The sequence below is a fragment of the Amborella trichopoda genome, chromosome 11 (assembly GCF_054954075.1).
Source record: "Amborella trichopoda isolate Santa Cruz 75 chromosome 11, AtrichopodaSantaCruz75HAP2 v2.0, whole genome shotgun sequence".
NCBI classification, from domain to species: Eukaryota; Viridiplantae; Streptophyta; class Magnoliopsida; order Amborellales; family Amborellaceae; genus Amborella; species Amborella trichopoda.
In genome coordinates, this window is record NC_142346.1 from 39,923,307 (window position 1) to 39,943,066 (window position 19,760).

The following is a 19,760-nucleotide window of genomic DNA, read 5'->3' on the forward strand; positions in this document are numbered from 1 at the left end:
ATATCAAGGTCAACAATATTCTAACATTACTGTAATTAAATATCAGATAGAATCAAACACGCATTCACAACAATAGAAGTCCTGCAGTAGAAGCACTAACCTTACAAACATTCACAACAACAAAAGTCCTGCAGTAGAAGGACTAACCTTACAAACATTCACAACAGCAGAAGTCTTGCAGTAGAAGCACTAACCATACAAACATTCACACAACAAAAATCCTGTAATAGAAGCCCTAACCTTACAAACATTCACACAACAGAAATCCTGCAGTAGAAGCACTAAGCTTGGGTCCAAGGTTAGATCTTCTACCACCCCGCAGGGGGAAGCACCACCAATGGGTAAATCCATTGTGGTACCTCACACACGCACAATGTCCCAGCGTGCTTTGGAACTTTTGATAGGTTTGCAAGCCACGACCCTCTCATGTGCCCATCTGGCGAGAGAGCGTTATACTACCAAAGAGGTTCCAATGAGTAGTGCCTCACACAGATTTTTGGGGGTACGACCTCCCAAACACAATCCACTCCTAACTCTAATCCTATCATAGAGAGTCATGATAAATCACAGTTGTTGGCACACATATCTCATCAGATCTTAACAGAGGCATGTTGCCATGCACACATATCTTATCAGAAGCATGTTGCCATGCACACATATCTTATCAGAAGCATGTTGCCATGCACACATATCTTATCAGAAGCATGTTGCCATGCACAATCTTATTAGAAGCATGTTGCCATGCACAATCTTATTAGAAGCATGTTGCCATGCACACATATCTTATCAGAAGCATGTTGCCATGCACACATCTTATCAAAAGCATGTTGCCATGCACACATATCTTATCAGAAGCATGTTATCATGCACATATTTCTCATCAGAAGTATGTTACCATGCACACATATCTGATCAAAAGCATGTTATCATGCACACATCTCTCATCAGAAGTATGTTACCATGCACACATATCTTATCATAAGTATGATGCCATGCACACATATCTCATCAGTAGCATGTTACCATGCACACATATCTCATCAGAAGTATATTACCATGCACACATCTCTTATCAGAAGCATGTTGCCATGTACACATATCTTATCAGAAGCATGATATCATGCACACATATCTTATCAGAAGCATATTGCCCTGCACACATACTTTATTATCATGCACATAAATTTTAAAATACATTATTATGTCAATTGCAGGCCATATATCAATGTAGTCGATATTAGGAAACAATAATATCGTATTTTCAAAATATTCTTGAAATTATTAACATAAATTCACATGAAGCAATTTATAACAATCACTTGCACATAACACTTGCACACAACACCTGCACATAACATGTGCACATAACACTTGCACATAACATCTGCACATAACACTTGCACATAATACTTGCACATTATACGTGCACATGACATTTATAGTATCTAAGATTTATGCTGCAAATATTACAATTAAATACAGAAATACGTAAAACTTACGGTTTCATAGTATTACAATTAAATGCAGAAATATCTTTGGGAATATTATAGAAATATAAGTTTTCTTCAAATAATGATTTTACAGGAAAAATGAAACCACTTACACATAAAACTTACAATGACTAAAATTTATAACAATAAACGGAAATATTACAATTTTATTGAAAGAGGAAATACCATAATTTACAGTATCTAAAATTCATAACAGTAAACGGAATATCACAATTTTATTGAAAGAGGAAATACATAATTTATAGTATCTAAAATTCATAACAATAAACGGAATATCACAATTTTATTAAAAGCAAAAATACCAATTTTTAAATAGCTGTTTTACAGGAAAACAAGATCACTTACCTTCATGATGCTGATATACCTATGGGATGATCATCCGTGAACTGATACATATCACTAAAAAGAGGAGAAACCATGGGATTGGTTGGGCCATCGATTACGGGCCTCTGTATTAATCTCCATCGCTACCTAAAAGGTTTCTATCAAACTTCTGAGCGCTCATCATGTCATGTGCTACAAGGCTCACAATCTACTTTATTAGGCATAAGAGAGAGAGAGAGAGAATTCAATAGTCCATTTGTTGCTGAAAATGCATGATCCCATCATCTTTCAAAGCTTTTGCATTTTCAGCCCCAATTCACAAGATCCATTAGTTAAAATTGAAGAAGTTTGAACTGGTTTTATTTACTAACAAGAGAGGTTTTAGAGAGAAAGAGAGGGGTTTTTGAGAGAGAAATGATTTGCTTTCTTCATATAAAGGATAAGAGGGAGAGACTAATTTAACACCTCAAAATAAGGTGTCTAGATAATGAGAATGAGGGTTACAAGGTTGCCACATAGGTGGTTGTACCAGCCACCTCTTAAGGTAAAAAAAAACCTTTTGCAAAAGTTGGTGGACCAAAGGTCTGCACTAACAAAATGGACCAACACAATTTTAAGTGCTTTTGGAACACTTTATTTTAACAAAAAGGTAACAAATCCCCACCTATTTTGAAAATAACAAGACCTCTTTCCAATAATATCGGGAAAGATGAAAAGAATGGTATCTATGGTGTATTAATAATACAATGGACCATCACTCAAAATCATTTCTTTATGTAAGTATCTTTTTTTTTTTTATATTATTATCATTGCTATTATTATTATTATTATTATTATTATTTTTCAGTTTTAGAAAATTTTGGGTCGTTGGTTGCTAATTTATTTGGGATAAGACATAGTTGATGCAACTAGTGTTCTATTTGGAGACCAACTTTTATTAGTTCTTTTTATAACGATAAGTTCTTACTCAGAAAAGCTAATGATAAGTTTGATATGAGTTTAAGATTTAGTTTTATTCCATTTTAGGGAGATCGATATAAATATTTTTAAAGGTAAAAAAAAAGAAATCTTTTTGAAGAGCTTGCTCAGCCAAAATATGCTAATATCGTCCACGTACTTCTAAACCTCTTTTGATATACCAATTGTCATGGGAGAGATTTGAAATATTCTGGTTGACCAAGCTGTTCAACAAGATCTTGAGAACAAAGAAATTACCAGGTGAATGGAGAAAAAGTACAGTGGTACCCATTTACAAGAACGAAGGAGACATACAGAGTTGTACACACTATCGAGGGATTGAATTTATGAGCCACACTATGATATTATGGGAGAGAATGTTTGAGCAACGACTAAGACATAAAACAAGAATTAGTTTGGCTTTCCTACTTAGATAATTGGTTGAGAAGTTTAGAAAGAAGAGAAAAGACCTTCACATGGTCTTTATTGATTTAGAGAAAGCATATATTAGGGTACCGTAAGAGTTAATCTTGTGGATGTTGGAAAAGAAAAGAGTCTCTGTAGGATATTACCATGGTGAGGGATATTTAAAACGGAGTGATAACTAATGTGAGGACATCTAGTGGAGAGACAAGTGAGTTTCGATAGGCCTATATCATCGGTCAATGTTGAGCCCAAAGCTCTTTTCTTTGGTTATGGATTAGTTAACTAGACATTTACAAGATGAGTTCCTGTGGTGTAAGTTGTTTGCGATTAACATAGCTTTGATTGATGAGGCCAGAGATAGCCTGAATGCAAAGTTAGAACTTTGGAGGAATGCTTTAGAATATGAATATTTTAAAATTGGCCGAACTAGGACATAATACGTGGAATGCAAATTTAATAATACTAGGAGTAGAAACGAGGAACTAGTTAAGATTGATGACCAAGAAGTAACTAAAAGACATTATTTTTAATGTCTTGGGTCAATAAACTTCATGAGAAAGGAGAGACTAAGGTAGATGTCACACATTGAATTAGACCTGGTTGGACGACATGGAGATGTGCTTTTGGAGTCTTATGTGATTGTTGCATACTAATGAAACTGAGGGGGAAGTTCTATAGGATGGCTGTAAGACCTGTCATGGTTTATAGGACGGATCATTGGATGGTTAAAAAACAATATATCCATGAAGGAGTTTAGTCGAGTTGAGGATATTGAAATGGATAAAGGGAGGATAGAATTTAGAATAAATACATCCGAGGCGAATCTTATGGGTAGCTCCAATAGGCAATAAGATGAAGGAAAGTAGACTTAGGTGGTCTAGTCATGTGGGTCGACCTAGAGTAGCACCAGTTATGAGGGGTGATTTGGTTCAAGTGGAAGGATCTAAAGGGGTAAGTAGAAGGCCCAAAAGGGCATGGATGAAAGTAGTAGAACAAGATACGGTAACTTATGGTCTTACTAAAGGTATGATGCTCTATAGAGCGGAATGACGGAACAGGATTTGGAACAAGATTTGTATAGCCGACCCAAGTGGTTGGGATAAGGCTCAGATGCTGGAAAAAATAAGTGTTTAGAGGCATGAAAATATTGGTTATTAAAGTTTTTGTTTTTTTTTTTCGAAATTGACTTTTGTGTCTCTGTCGACAAATTGAATCTTTTTCAAAATTTGATGGATGTTTGGGTGGGATTTTGTAGATGAGGATGGTAGGGATTAAATCTATTTGGGTCCATTGTGGATATGTGATTTTACATTTGCAAAGGCTCGTGCTTTTAAGTCCACGGATCTGCCCCTTCCATCCGGAGAGGGATTGTTTAAATGACATAACATGGGTCTGTAAAAAGTCTTCTATTTCACAAAGGGTTACTATGACATTTGGTGAGATCTTCGACATCTGTGACACAAAGAATGTGGACTTGGTGCATATTCTTTGGAGAGCTCTCCTGGAGGCTGATACCCTCGCTGATCAAAGCATTCCTTGAGAGTCGCTCTATTTTGGCAGAATTTCAGTGTTGGAGTACTGATGTTGTCTTGACATCTCTTGATCTTTATTTTATATTTTTTAATTTCGTTGTAATTTTATTTTAGTAATAGAACTTTCGTTGATGACTATTTTTTTTCAAGCCACAACAAATTTTGTGATATTGCATAAAAAGTTTTCATTTGATATAATTTATTGGATTGTGTAAAACTCTTCCCATTTTTAATTATTATTTGAAGAGACTTGAGCATTTTTATTGTAAAATGCCCCTTTCGCTGCTTATTTTCCTTTGTATATGGGTAGCCTTCTACCTTAATTCACTACTTAGTTGACCACCAAGTTTGCTCTTTATGTAGGGTCAAAAGATGAGCATGGTCGCATGTGGGTGGCGGCATACAATTGTTGTTTCATCCATTGGGAAACTGTACACTTATGGCTGGAGTAAATATGGTCAGCTTGGGCATGGGGATTATGAGGATCATCTCATTCCACATCAATTAAGAGCTTTAAGCAATGATTATATCACTCAGGTTTGTGATGGATGTGATTATTTTGATGAGATGTTTCTCCCAATATATTTGGCAGACTTGTTATCTTTAGATGCAATATGAGTTTCCAGGGAGGCCTTACCTACCCTAGTCTGTGGTGGAATGTTGCGTTCAGTGCTTCTTCTGCACGTAAAGTATGTGTTTCAGTTCATTTGAAATTTCAAATATTTGAGTTATACTTATTTCTCTATGGTGATAAATATGTTTCGGTATCATAGCATACGAGTTGCAATTTTGTTGTTTGATCTTTAATTTGATGGATGGTTTCTGGGAGGGTAACCACCTCCTCCAGGCAAGTTCTAGGTTCTATTAAGAGTGTTAATGTTTCAGCCAATGCCTGTCCTAGTGTATATACTACTTGTTTTGTTAAAGGGGTCTTTCGGTTTTACAAGGGCACATTCAAGCCCAATGCCTTGACAGCAGATTTCGAAGAAAAAAACTGTCTTTGAAGTCATGACCTATAGTCTAAAACAATGTGCTTTCAGCCTTTGTCTCCTCAGGAAGATTTCAATGGGACATAATTGTCTCTGTTTCTTTTTGAAATATTTTTCTGGGTTCTGATGAAAATTTCCATATATTCTCGAATTTGGAGTCATATCATATTGCAATGTGTTAAATTTGGCTCCTTCAGATGGGCAAGAACAGGGGTTTTAGCATATTTTATTTATGATTTTCTGGACCTGTCTTCATACAGCATATGCAAAGGTTTCACATATTTCACTGTCCCTTGGAATTTGATGGCAAGTTTTTATTTCATACTACATGTCGCCTTGTATTCAATTTTTTAAGTTATATCTTATTCCTTTAGGTCCTCAAGGAACGTTGTTGCTTTTTAATATTATTTGTACTTATTTTGGCTTATGGTTTCAGATTTCAGGTGGTTGGCGTCATACTATGGCCCTTACATCTGATGGAATGTTATATGGATGGGGGTGGAATAAGGTACATATGTTCCCTTTCCATAATGTCTTCGAGGTTCTTGTTGGGACGTTCACATGTAAAAGGATTGTCGTCGGTTTTTGAGACATATATGTAAATCTCATTAAAGAAGTAACCCTTGGTGTATAATGTTTTCATGAGATTTACATTACTGAGGCTGATTCAACCGGTTTGCTTGGATTTTACAGTTAGAAATAAGGGAATGGAACTCTTGTACAAAATGTTAATGCCCTTGAATATGTCAAAGATGTGGGTAGTATCATTCATTTGAAAAGAAAGTGATGTGTATGTAAAGCTGTGGGAGAATTTTTCAATATACACTTGTTTTTATAAACCATAGGCTTTCAATGATGAATAAGGCTTTGTATGCCAACTTCACCTTTCTATAGCTTTGGCGCGATAGGCTGGTCTCATCATTGTAGAAAGCGATGTAGCAGCGGAAAGATCTTATGCACTTCCTACTGTTATACATCGGTGGGGAGCTGGAATTTGTTCCTATTGCAGTATTTTGTTCCTGTGGACATGATAGAAGTGATACAACCTGGAAGGGAGCAAGCCATATTAGGCTGCTTGACAGAGGAGTAAAATTGACATATTTTCTGCTGCTGCAATATGGATGCTATAGTAAAGATGTGGTGCATTGCTAGAGCAGAATGCAAGGAATATAAGGAAAATAAACAAATGTTCTGATGTGAACCTGACAGCTTGTCTAGGCCTTTGTTGCAGTTGCAAACTTCAGGAACAGGAAGACAACACACACACATCTAGTGACTCATGGTCATGAATAATTAGGATGTTGTTGAGAAAACTGAATTATAGGGAATTTTTCATTTAATACATGAGTGGGTACTTGATTTGTAAATTACTTATATCACACCATTGGGCCAGAAACGTTTTGGAGCATGGGATTCATTGAGAAGGCTTTTTGCACATTCAACAGCACCGGAACCTTTTGTTTTTACAGCCCCATTTTGTTGTGGTGTATGTGGACAATATTAAATGTTTCTGGTGTATAATGATTAAGTACATAAATAGTCTTGAAGCTCATTTTCCTCTTCAGTTTAATTGGAGAATTTTGATTTGCTTTTGATAGTGAATTTGACTCATTGTAGAAAAGTTGGAAGATTTTACTCATCAGATTTGAACCTCATGAAGTAATTCCATTGGAAACAAAAAAAGGTAATACGATATAAGGAATCACCTTTGGACATTAGTGGTGTGGCTCCTCAAACATCAGAGTGAATGGCGTTAAAAAGGATAGTGATAGAAACCCATGCTGTTACTTGATATAAAACGTAAAGAGCCTTGAACTCTCAATGGGAAAGAGGCAAATTAGTTAAAACCTCCCACTTCGAGGTTTGTTATATTTTATCTATTTGGATTCAAGTCATTGAACTTAGTTTTATAGTGGAAAAAATTTAAAGAGAGATTGCAAGCCTTTGGTTTAGAAATTTGTTTAACTCTCTGCATATATCCAATGAGGATGGTAAGTTATTAGGCTTAATATGGATCTTTTTGTTTTTCAATTTCATTATTAAGTTATTTAACGATGGTGGAGGCTTTTCAATGGCGATTTGTTGCTAAGCTTTCTACCGCATAAAGTTCAACCATGTTAGGATTTGAATCGCACAGTAGACAACTCCACTTTTAAAAACGTCATTTTTTTGGAGTTTAAAAAAAAGTAGCCCCCACCAGAATGGAACTCAAGACCTCATGTAAAGAGGTCTATTAACACGGGGAGCACTAACCAACACACCAATCTGCTGCTTGATGATAAAAAGTGGCACTCATGCTATATATAACTGTTTTTCTATTTTCATTATCTTTAAAAAAAAATGAGGACTCGGGTGTCGGACTTGCCCGAGTACTTTGGCTGAGTTGATTTTCTGAACACTGGAGCAAACTAATAATCATTGCATATGTTTTCCTAAATGTATTTCTTATGATGGCAGCTATTGAAATGGCTTTTCCTCCTTCCATCTCCCTGAAAGTCGTAGAAAAGTTCATTACATCAGTTTGCATGTTCATCTGATGAAGTCTTGGAAACCATATCCTATGGATATACATGTTACTGGGTTTTCTGCAGCCGTTGCGCACAGTACATCTAATTTGTCTTGAAAATTATATTTTGTGATTACAGTGACATAACTGATCCATTGGGTATTAACATCGATTTGTTTGCATTATTGGGTTGCAATAATATTAATGTTGGATACATTACTTATCCTCTATATTGCCTTATTGAAATGCATTTGAAGTACAGTTTTGATCATGTTTAGCAATTGACTGTTGGTCAGTCTTCCAGATAACTTTTTAATGCCTCCTTTTATCACAGTTTGGGCAGCTCGGTGTGGGGGACAATGCTGATCACTGTTCACCAAAACAAGTGATATTTCCTCCAGAGCAGGCATGAACTTATTCATGCATAAAACAGAGTTTGGTTGTTCTATTTTGAACTATGCCATTTCATTGTTTCTTTGTATTGCATGTATAATTACTGTCTTGACAGAATTAGAAGATGTAGGTCTATGTGGCTTTTCTGGAACATACAGAATTTGAAACTTGAATTGAACTGTGTGCAGAAAGTTATCCGAGTCTCCTGTGGTTGGAGGCACACACTTGCCATTACAGACAAGGGAAATGTATTTTCATGGGGAAGGGGTACAAGTGGACAGCTTGGACATGGCGATTCCATTGACCGGTAATTGCAACTGCACCATGAAATAGTGAGTTGTGTGATCCTTTTGTTTCTTACTATTCTTTGCTCATTGATCTTTGTGCAATTAGTCTCATATAATTCTTTGATCTTTCGTAAGTCCACAAAAACAGTTTGATTTCTCACCAAGCATTTGCAGGATGGGGGCTTGAAACTTTTCACCTATGTAAGGTGAAGATTATTGATCAACTGAAAAAAGAAACCTAAGGAAACTGAAAGTTTTTAGAAATAATCAGATTGATTTGTAATCAGACTGCAACTCCTCATGTAAGTCTAAATCAACACAGAAATCATCATTCTGTTGCTTGTCCTACCCATGTAGTAAAAGTGGTTTGAATTGGTAACTTCTAAGATTTCGATAGGAAGTTACTTTGTACGATGTGTTTGCAAAAATTTGGATGGTTGGAGTCTATTTATGTGTGTCTGAAATCACTATATGTGAGATTGTATTTTAATCATCCAAAACACTACGATGTAACCTTCTAGTCCTGAAACCCATGCTAAAGATTTCATACTTCTCCAGATAGAAATAATTGTTCTATCTGATCTACCTGGTTCCCAAAAGGTTAAGCTTTGAAGCCACTAATTTACAGCATGAAAATATAATCTTTTTGAGGGCTGCTTCATGCAAGGGACTGGGGACTTTCTCTTTTGTCTGTTTTTTTTTTTTTCCTTATCCTTGTTTTCAATGTATCTCTATATATGATGTTAATAAATGTTTCAATGTCATGAGGAGCCTAAGCCTACTGACATGACAAATGGAGTGACCTCAATGGGGAGCAAAGAACCAAGATTAGTCTGCGATTTTGTTATTGAAATAATAACATGGCATATTTCTTTTTTAACGCTTTGGTTAATAGTAGGAAGTTGCATAAGTATATCTTACCTGATACTGGTCCTTGTCATTGGCAGAAAAACTGTCACTTGGTTGAAAATATATTTGTGGGCTTCGCCTAATGCGTTTCACCAGTCTGCCATCAAATTACCTTATCTAACCACATTCTGCACATATCCACAATCTCCCCATGGAATATGCTCAAGTAGAGCCATCTTATCCACAATCCAAGGCCACCATGGTGTCTTGGAATATAATAGCCTCTCCATCCAGGCGTGAGACATCAAACGTCCACACCTATCTTCAAGATATTGAATGAAGGGTCGTCTTTTATACATATATCATTTTTTTCATTGCAAATTAGTATCTGTTTCATGTCTGTACATTACAAAATTGGCTTTTTCATCAGGTGAAGACTCATATCTAATAGGACTAGATTAGAGATTTTCCAAGCCAGGCTAGCCTAACTTAAGAAAAACCCTTGTGATAATTGTTTCGTTGAAATTATTTCAGTCCTTGTAGTGATGATTCTGAAAGAGAAAGGAAAATGACATTTATGGATTAGCACCCAACGTGGAATTTTTTGTTTTCACTGTTGACGCCAATGGTTATTTCACTCAAAGAGATCTTCCTGTGCACAGGTTGGGCATCAAACACTGGACTTTTGATTGCCCATCTGCTGCCATTTTAAATACCCCAAAGTGTTGTTGTAATCTTCCTTTTGTTTTTTGGGTGTGTCAGTGGGGAGAGGGCCCCTACCCTCGGTAGGAATTGAGCCTTGGATGTAGTGTTGCAAATCGTCAAGCGCTAACCAATTAAGCCCGAGCTCTTTTCCTAATCTTCCTTTTACTATAGCATACAGACAGAGTGGTGAAGAGCTGCTTTCTTCAGAAGTTTGCTCATCTTCACTTCACAATAATATATGTCATTATTGAGCACAAAATGGTTAATTTAGTTCGAACATTAGTTCCTTAGGAATAAACCCATTTTTCTTGGTGCCAATGTATTATTTTGATGCGAGTGTTAGCCCAGAAAAACTTTGCATTTGATGTAATATATTAATTTTATCAAGATTGTACATTTGTGTAATTTTTCTTTTTATGAAAGGTCAATTTGATAAGAGGCTGTTGCATATGTACGTCATAAGCGGGCTTTGAATCCCCCGACTAATGATGTTTTTCCTCAAGCTTGACATTGTTTCTTTTAAAATATTCGCAATGTATCTATGGATTAGTCTTGCATTCCATGGCAGGTGGTTGGATCAAGTTTTTGTAGCAAGATGTTTCAATATTCCCGCACAATTTCCATATTAGAGGTTTTCTATATGGAAAAAGTTTATATAAGGTTGCAACCTTAAAATGTAGAATTAAAGATGCACCTCATAAATCCATCATAAAAGGTTGTTTGGATTTTGGAAATCCCTCTAATTGATCATCTCAACATCGAGATGTATGAATATGAAAAGAAAAAAAAGATTTCGTGTCTGCGAAATAGTGCGTCTTGCAACACATTATCTGGACCGTCCATTTTCAAGATTTTCATGTGTTTATAGTTCTACTTGATGTGAACCATTTTTAGAGTTTAAAATTTTATAACTAGAGATGAAAGTAAATTCTCATCTTCCTATAAGAATTTTTGACATCAAAGTTACATTTATGATAAAATTTGGAGGTGCGCCTTAGTTGGATTGTTTAAGGTTGCAACCTTATGCAAACCACACCTTTTCTATATTCCTGCACAATATTCATATTATAAGTTTTCTGTGTTTGGAAGCATTTGCAAAGCACCATAACTGTCCCCTGAAAATTGCTTAAAACATATTTATCAACCAGTTGTAAATTTTTGTATAATCTCAGCATGTGAAGTTGGACATGATCTAGCTACATGAGGTGATCTTAAATTCAAAATTCAAACTTCTAATCTAATGTTATCAGGTTATCCATCATCATATATAGCCTTCACTCCATGCTAAACTTGTATGTAGACATTGGAGGGCTTTATTGTTTGCTGCACATGCGCCTGATTGTTGTTTTTGTGCATGGAAAGATTTTTTTACTTTTTTTTTTTTTTTTTTGAGTTTTCTGTGTATGATATGGCGAGTCTATTGCTAATCAACAAAGAAACAAAAAAAACATGATAGCTCCACCATATTAGCCAGGCATGATAGGGAAGCAGCATCTCCTGGGGCTTGTATTGTGATTTGCTAGTACTTACACACCCATCACTTCAAGTATGTCTGCAACTTCATGGTCATTGAAACCAGTTTTTCCTTGCAGCCTCTTCCACATTGGCTTTCTCAGTTCCATGCATCAGTTGGTTGTTGGTTTGGAAGGGTTTTAGGTGTTTCCTGTCGATGGTGTATTTTATAAAATTAGGATGTACTTGAACTTCTCATGCGTCCCTCCATATATTGCACCTCCTTTTCAGGGAATGAGAATACAGGTCTGTTGTCCTCTTTTACTAAAACTCATTCATCTTTTTCACAGCTACCATCAAGTCTAGGTGTCATAGCTTAGTATCATGGAAATATCGAAGCAGTTATTTACATGGCTCAGAGCCACATGCATAAGCATTTAACATCCATGTGTCTGGCTTGGCTTGACACTCAGGCCTTCATAACAGACGGGCACATGTTTTTGAACTATTAGAGCAAACTTAGAGAGCCATGTGAGAACTCTTCTCTGAATATCTGAAGCACCTGCAAAAAAAAAAGCAAAACAAGAGAGGAGCTTGCAGGTGCTTCAGATATTCAGAATGGATTGAATGCATATTGAGTTATTTTTCAACTAGTGACTAAACTACTAAGGCTACCTGAGTCCAGATATTGTTGCCTTTACTCTTCCTCCTTATCACATGAACATCTGGATTCAAGGAAACTTCCTCTCCCCTTAGACTACAAAATCAATCAAGATTACGGCTTGTCATTAGAAAAATTTGAAGTTTTATTTCATGGATGGGCCCATAAAGAATGTTTCAAGCCCAATGATTTTGTGATTTTCTTCTTTTTTTTTTTTTTTTGTTCCCTGAGTTAGTGGGGGTTTGTACGGAACCCCATCCATTATATTAATGTCAAAATGACATGTACAGTAGGCCTAAGACCATGGTTGTGGGAACCTTGGGGGTAAGGCCACGGTCATACCTTAGGAACTCAATCCCATGATACCTCTATGGGATCTTAGAGGGAGCTGGGTTTAAAGAAATAGAGATCTCTCACCCATAAAGTGGATCTCAGTTTACATGCTTTTAGGATCTCTTCAAGGAGAGGAGCTATATTATTAATTGAACTATTGGTCTTCCCCTTGGTGTTATAGATTTATTTCTTTTAAATATGTTAAACTGTGGCGCATAGCACATCGTGGAATACTAGAACTACGGTATTAAAAAACTATAGTTTAATATCATTGCAAGCCAATTATGATATTATATCATTAAACTATGTTATTTACTAATTCGAGTACTATAGCTATGGCATTGGTAATAAGCTAAGGTGTACGATAATGGGTGCAACAGGCATTGGTTGGATCCTAATTTTATCGTATACTATTAATGTATCTCGTTTTATGTATAGTTGAGCTTAGATCCCTCCAAGTCAAAACCTCAATCCCGGTAACATGGGATCTCACTCCCAAATATGTTAGGATCTAGCTCTTTAACTTGTTGAATATATGGGCGCTGATCCTAACCCAGGGAGCTTCCACCCTATGGTGGTTCGGTGTTCCCCAAATTGATCCCACTCCCACTCCCGACCCGCTTCTGCCTCCAACAATTATGCATCATCATCATCATCATAGATAATAATCCAGTTACAAGAGGTTATCGATGCCTAACTCTATTTTCCAGTGTTGGAAACCCTACTTGAGGTAAGTACTTGGCCAATGCCCGATCCAAGTACTTGGCCCAAGTGTGAGTAACTCGACCCATGTAAGGCCGAGTACTATAATAGCAAATAAAAGGTTAAAAGAATACAAAAAATATCCAAAAAAAAGGGAAATGTAAAAAATCCAAAAAAAAGAAAGAAATGTATGTTTAAAGTAAGATCAAGGAAAATACTATCAACATGAGGTTAAAAAAGTAGTAAAAAAAATACATTTTAGAAAATCAACTTGTGACTGGAGGTGTTTTCGAAACAATCCAAAAAACATGGGAAAATGTAAAAAGAAGTATTCAAAACAATTTTCTAATCTTTGCCAAAATGATAGAAAACATAAAAAAAAGATATCACAAATAAATTCCTTATTTTTTTGAGATTTTTTATGATTTGTTTTAATATCCCCGAGTGGGACACTCAACTTGGGGAAACTAGGGCTGGGCAACATGGCTAGCCTGAGTACTCAGGACTTGGACCGAGTAGTCAAACACTGCTATTTTTAGACTATGAGTTGTATGGATTAAGCTCCATTTTACTGCTTATTTACATTTATTTATATTTCGATTTCCCTAGTCTTTCTTCATTTGCATTCTACCTGTACGGCAGCAAACAGCATATTTTTCCCTAACTTTCCATCGTCTTCTATGTCTTTGATTTCTTTTACTTTGGGACAATGTTTAGCCCTACTGTGTTGTTTCTGCGTTACCTGTCCCGCTGGTAACATATATATGAAGCATGTTCACTTCCTATTCTGGTGCTACATCAAACTGTGATTCCTCATCTACTGCTTTGGCCCCCTTTCAATGGATTTTAGATGATTGTAGCTCATTGTGCTTTCTCTTGCATGTCCTGTTCATTTGCCATGATATGTGTAATATGCTTTTCCCCACCCTGTTGAGACGCATTTTGGTAGCTTGGTTATGGGGTGCTACTATTCACTATGTGATCTTGTGCCACAGATAGCATCCTGTGTAGTTGGTGTATTTGTTCATGTCTTTTCATTGGCTCTTTGGATTTTATTCATGAATATGAGCTAGATATTTCCTGTTCTGGTTGCTTCTAGTCTAAATATTGCGGAATGAGTTGAGTTTGGGCTTGGACATGGAATTTCATTTCTTGCCAGAGATCTCTGCTCGTATAACCTCAAATTTGAACCGTCAAATGGGTCTGGTGACTGATCTGGAATTTGGTAGGGCAATGAGGGGGTTGGATCTGGATCCAAGATTTGATCCAACCAATGGGAAGCCAATGTCTTAGGATTTTTGTAGGTTTGGGCAGTTTCGGCTGGCGGAGAAGATTCCGGCCCTGGAAAGTCACCGAAATCTGCTTTCTAGATTTCTTGCAAAAATGCTTGTTTTGTTTCTTATTTTTGTCTTTTTGTGTTTTTATTTTTCGTGCGATAACTTCTTTGTTATTTCTTGATATTTTGGAAATCTTTTTCTTTCAAAATATCACTATATGTTGATGATTTTTTGCAGTGAAAACTCTCATGGCTCACTGAAGAATTTTTCTGCCATCATTTGGGCTTTCTTTCTTTAACTCATCTTTGCCTGCCGGACTAGAGTCCCCTCCAACTTTCCTGGCGGCTACTTGACACTATATTCCAATCAGAACCTCCAGAAATTGCGACCTTGTTCCAAGTTTTGACTTTCCGTCTGTTTTGGCAGCTGTTCTGCGTCTATTTCTTAAGTAGCCTCCTGCGGTTGGTCCTCTTGCAACTGTGACCCAGGCTCTTCATCTCGTGCATGAAATCATGAGCCTTATGAAGACATTGGAACAAGGTTTCTAACCGTTTGCTTGATTTGTTTCGTGCTCTTGTTTTTCTTGCGAACTGGTCTCCGTTGCTTCCTTCTGTTTAAATACTCTCCTTTTTCATTTCTGTTTTGACTTTTTGTCGATTACTGGAATAAGGTTGCTGCAAACCCTTTCTACTGTTTAGCGTTAATTGAGAGTGAAGCTTCTTCGTGAGCCATTGAAAACAAACTGTACAAAATTTGGGGTATTCTCTTGCATTAAATTATGTGGTTGATTAATTCACCATTATGAGAGTCAAAAAACATTTCATGGGGTAGAGACGAATCAAGTTGAATTTCAATACAAACTCTGGCATATTTGCCTTCGCATTGGTTGCCTATCCATGCATATTGGCTTCTCAGTCACAGCAGCAATATAAACCGGGATTTGGATGACCTCCTGTAGTGTGGCATATCTGGTAGGGGAGCCTATATAAAAGTGGATTTCGGTTTTGTAATTTGTAAGAGTTTGCCTCAATTCCAACCTTCCAAATGCATGTAATGGCCACCAATTAACCAGGTCCCCGACTTGCCACTTTAGCAAGATCATCCCAGTTTATGACGATAAAAGGATGTAAAGTTACCCATAGGAATTCATTGAACCATAAAACTCCACTGAGGACCTCTCTCCCAGAAGTGGTCCATCAAACAATTTTTGAATTAGTCCATGGTGCATCGAACCTCTTCTTTGTCAAGGGATATTATTATTTTGCTATCAATTATCTGTGGCGAAGGATAAAAATCCGCTGTGAAGATCATGGGCTTCAATCAGATTGTAAAATGTTGTAGAATTGTTTGGCAGCTGACCTATGAGAAGCCTGGGTGTTTTACTCCGTTGAGAGTTTATTTGAAGCAACCTATGAGTTGGCCTGGTTCAGAGTTTCGATCTTGGACGCATATTCAAATGTGTTGATTGTTGGAAATGGTGTTGAAGAAGAGGATTGAGATGATGGAGGGATTGGGCGGTGTTGGTTGCTGGTTAGGGGTTGGAGTTGGGGGTGCTGGGTGTCTTTGGCATGAGGCAATAGGAGGGAAGTCTCTTCCGTCTTCATCCCATCTCTTGGTTCCTCTGGCCTCTTCTCAAGCCTCTAGGATTTATCCATGCAGCTTCTTCTGTGCATGAGATTGTTATTGATTGGGAAGAAGGATGTGCCAAGCAGTCATGTTGTTCCAGTTTTTAATGCATTGATTCAAGAAGTATAAACCAGTACAAGGACAGATTGATGATGTTTCATATACGGTAATCCTCCTGACCATGTTGGAGATGTGGTCGTGAGGCTCGTTGTTGTTCCATCAATGGATTGGATGGCGGAGAAAGTAGAAAGCACATCCAAGTCTTTTGTAGCGTGTCTCTCATTGACTCCATCATTGTCCAACTTGTTTATTGGACACAGATGACACTTCTGACCACATGCTCTACATAATCATGAGGACTGTATAGGTTTTACCTTTTGGAATTCACATGTTTTTTCCCATGCTATGTTGTCTTCATCTGCAATCTGCAATAAGCGATTAAATTCTCCATCAACAAACCCTGTCCCTTTGATAATTATCATCATCATCATCATCATAGCCTTTTCTCAATTAATTGGGGTCGGCTACACGATACCTAATCCTCCATTCTGCTCTATTAAAGGCTATATCCTCAATGAGGTCATAAGTCATATCTTTTTGGACCACTTCCAACCACATCCTTTTGGGCCTACCCTTTACCCTTTTCAATCCTTCCACTTGAACTAACTCGCACCTCCTAATGGGTACTGTACTTGGTCAGCGCCACACATGGCCAGCCTACCTAAGTCTACTCTCTTTCATCTCATCGCCTATTGGTGCCACACCTAAATTCTCCGGATTGGATTCATTTTGAATTCTATCCCCTTTTGTCTTGCCACTCATCCATCTCAATATCCTCATCTCCGTTACACTCATTCTATGGGTATATTGTTTTTTGTTTGCTCAACATTCTACCCCATAGAGTAAAGCTGGTCTCACAGTTGTCCTGTAGAACTTGCCCTCTAGCTTCATTGGTATGCGGTGATAACTACCATGAAGTATAAATACCTACATGGACAAACCCCGTCCCTTTGATAATGAGAAATATAAATATGTCCACTGGACTGATGTGATGATTACCATGAAGTAAGCATTATTGCCTACATCTACTATTAATAAATTTTAAATGGGCACTATTGATATATTTGTTATCATTTTGCAGAAATGTTCCCAAGGTTATTGAAGTTTTGAGCGTGGATGGATTGAGCTGCCAAAACATTGAATCTTCTAGTGCAGAACCATTTTCAGGTTTGCCTGTTTCCCTTGATTTTCTCCATTGTTTGACTATATGATATGATTGTTTGGAATGGTCATATTTTTTCTGTTGCTTATTTTGGTTGCTCTTGAATGTGCAGGCAAAGTGGCTGTTTTGCCTTCAGATCGATATGCTGTTGTCCCTGATGAAACTGTGAGTTTAAATTCTCTGTAGAACAAAATTTTGATTCTGAAAGCTTGTTGGTGGATGGAAATAGCATGCATTGTCCACCAAGTTAGTTTGAATATACTTACATATAGGGAACGAAACATCTTACCAAACATGGTTGGATCTTCAAAATTTTGTGGGAAAAGGCAAATTTTACAAAGGTATAAGATCAACTTGTGTAAACTGATACTAAAGGGCAATATGCTTTTGCAAATAGTTATAGATCTGGCACCTATCGCAGTAATGTCTCGTATCTTATTTTTCTTTGATACTTGTGTCCCCTGACTACCAGACCTGGATTTTTGGACAATCTTTGCACATTTTCTCAAATCAATAATTGAATATTGAAAGTTAGAAGTATATATGCAGGCCCAAGGCCAGCCACCTGCTACTGGCAGGAGCGGTGGAAATGATGCAAGTGTTCCAGATAATGATGTCAAGCGGGTACGGATTTAGGTATCACAACCTGGTTGCAAATCTCCTTCCCCAATTCAGCAGTTCTTTCCCAGATATTCTATATGCTTGTTTGTTTATTAGTGTCTCACGTTTGTACCCAGTTTACTTATTTGTAAATTAATGCATGTTTGAGTCGTTTTCTTTATCAAATGTTATTTGAGCTAATCTTTTATGTAATGACCACAAATGATTTGCTTCCTTTCTAACTTAAAATAAATGAATAAATAAAAGAAATGCTTCTTTTTTATTTTTTCTTTTCCTAGGCGATCAAAATATTTCATGTACATGTGGTTGGAGAATGTATGATATTTATGAGTCGGGAAAGCCCCCATGGCAAGGGATGGAACAATGACCAGCTTCCTAATGATTAAACTGTCTACTCGACGAATTGGTATAATGAATCGACCCATTCTCCACTGATGTGTAATTGTGCAACTTAATGGAACTGAACCATGAAAATCAAATGTTCAGCAGCCAATGTCTCCAGTAAGAATCCATGGTGCCTTATGGCATGTTGCCATTTGCTGGTATTACTGAACTTTGGACACCATCCTGATTTTCTTAGAGTATAGGTGCACCTTCTTCCCTGAGAGTTCATTTTGAGGCTGGTTAAGAAGCCAAGGTTTGCATTGAATATGACATCCATGTTTCATAGATCCAAGGCCAAGCTTGACTTGTTTTGCTGATGAATATTAGGATTTAGTTTCCGTACTCTATGGTGCAACAAGCTGGTCATGCCGGTTCCATGCCCGGTAAAAGGAGGGTTGTGTTAGGCAGGGTAACCAGCATAAAACTTTGGCAAATCTTGTCATGAGTATTGGACCCATGAACAGAATGGCGGAACATGAAGCATGTAGCCGACCCCAAATACTTGGGACAAGTCTTGATGACGACCTTGATGATGATGACTCTATGATGCAGCAATGGGGAAGGATTGATATTAATATAACTTGCCTTTATCTGCTGGTCACTATCAAAGTCATCAGTTTTATTTCAGAGATCAAAGAAAAATAACCTGTTTATATCTGTTTCCCACTTGATTGAAACATCTAGGAGCAAACTTGCCCAAAGCATGAATGGCAATGTTCAAATGTACTGTTTGAAGCAATTATGGTATTGCAAGAATGAACTTACCATTGGATAAACTTTGGATAGCCTACATTTTAGTTTGATTGTCATCTCCTAAGCCTTCTTTCTTTTTTAAGCTGTATTGTCTGGAAGTTATGCTTCCTCTTACATTTCATCATAAAAGTTACTGAGTCTATGGACCTGGTGAGAATGAAACTCTAGAAGTCATCTATAGCACCTGTTAACCTGACCATCTTTGCCTAGAGCCAGTGGACTTGGTTGCTGGTCATAAAGATCGTAAAGA

The 19,760-nt window shown here is 37.0% G+C and overlaps 1 protein-coding gene across 14 annotated transcripts in view; it reads left to right on the forward strand.

The window, feature by feature from the left end:
* UVR8 (Regulator of chromosome condensation (RCC1) family protein) overlaps window positions 1–18,635 on the forward strand; it is a 44,797-nt gene extending 26,162 nt beyond the window's left edge. For 2 of the 14 annotated variants that reach the window (XR_016043579.1, XM_088850737.1), the window contains 8 exons: window positions 1,839–1,989; window positions 5,114–5,287; window positions 6,176–6,247; window positions 8,580–8,651; window positions 8,827–8,945; window positions 17,672–17,757; window positions 17,865–17,917; window positions 18,302–18,635. Coding sequence is in view for 4 of the 14 variants with exons in the window: in XM_088850737.1 (XP_088706863.1) it covers window positions 5,123–5,287; window positions 6,176–6,247; window positions 8,580–8,651; window positions 8,827–8,945; window positions 17,672–17,757; window positions 17,865–17,917; window positions 18,302–18,388 (654 nt within the window). In the remaining 10 variants the exon portion in view is untranslated. Of the gene's footprint in view, window positions 1–1,838; window positions 1,990–5,113; window positions 6,046–6,175; window positions 6,248–8,579; window positions 8,685–8,826; window positions 8,971–15,141; window positions 15,445–17,671; window positions 17,758–17,864; window positions 17,918–18,301 lie in introns of those variants that run through there. The other 12 variants (XM_006847135.4, XM_088850735.1, XR_016043582.1 and 9 more) reach the window with 11 other exon arrangements.
* Window positions 18,636–19,760: the final 1,125 nt, after the last annotated feature.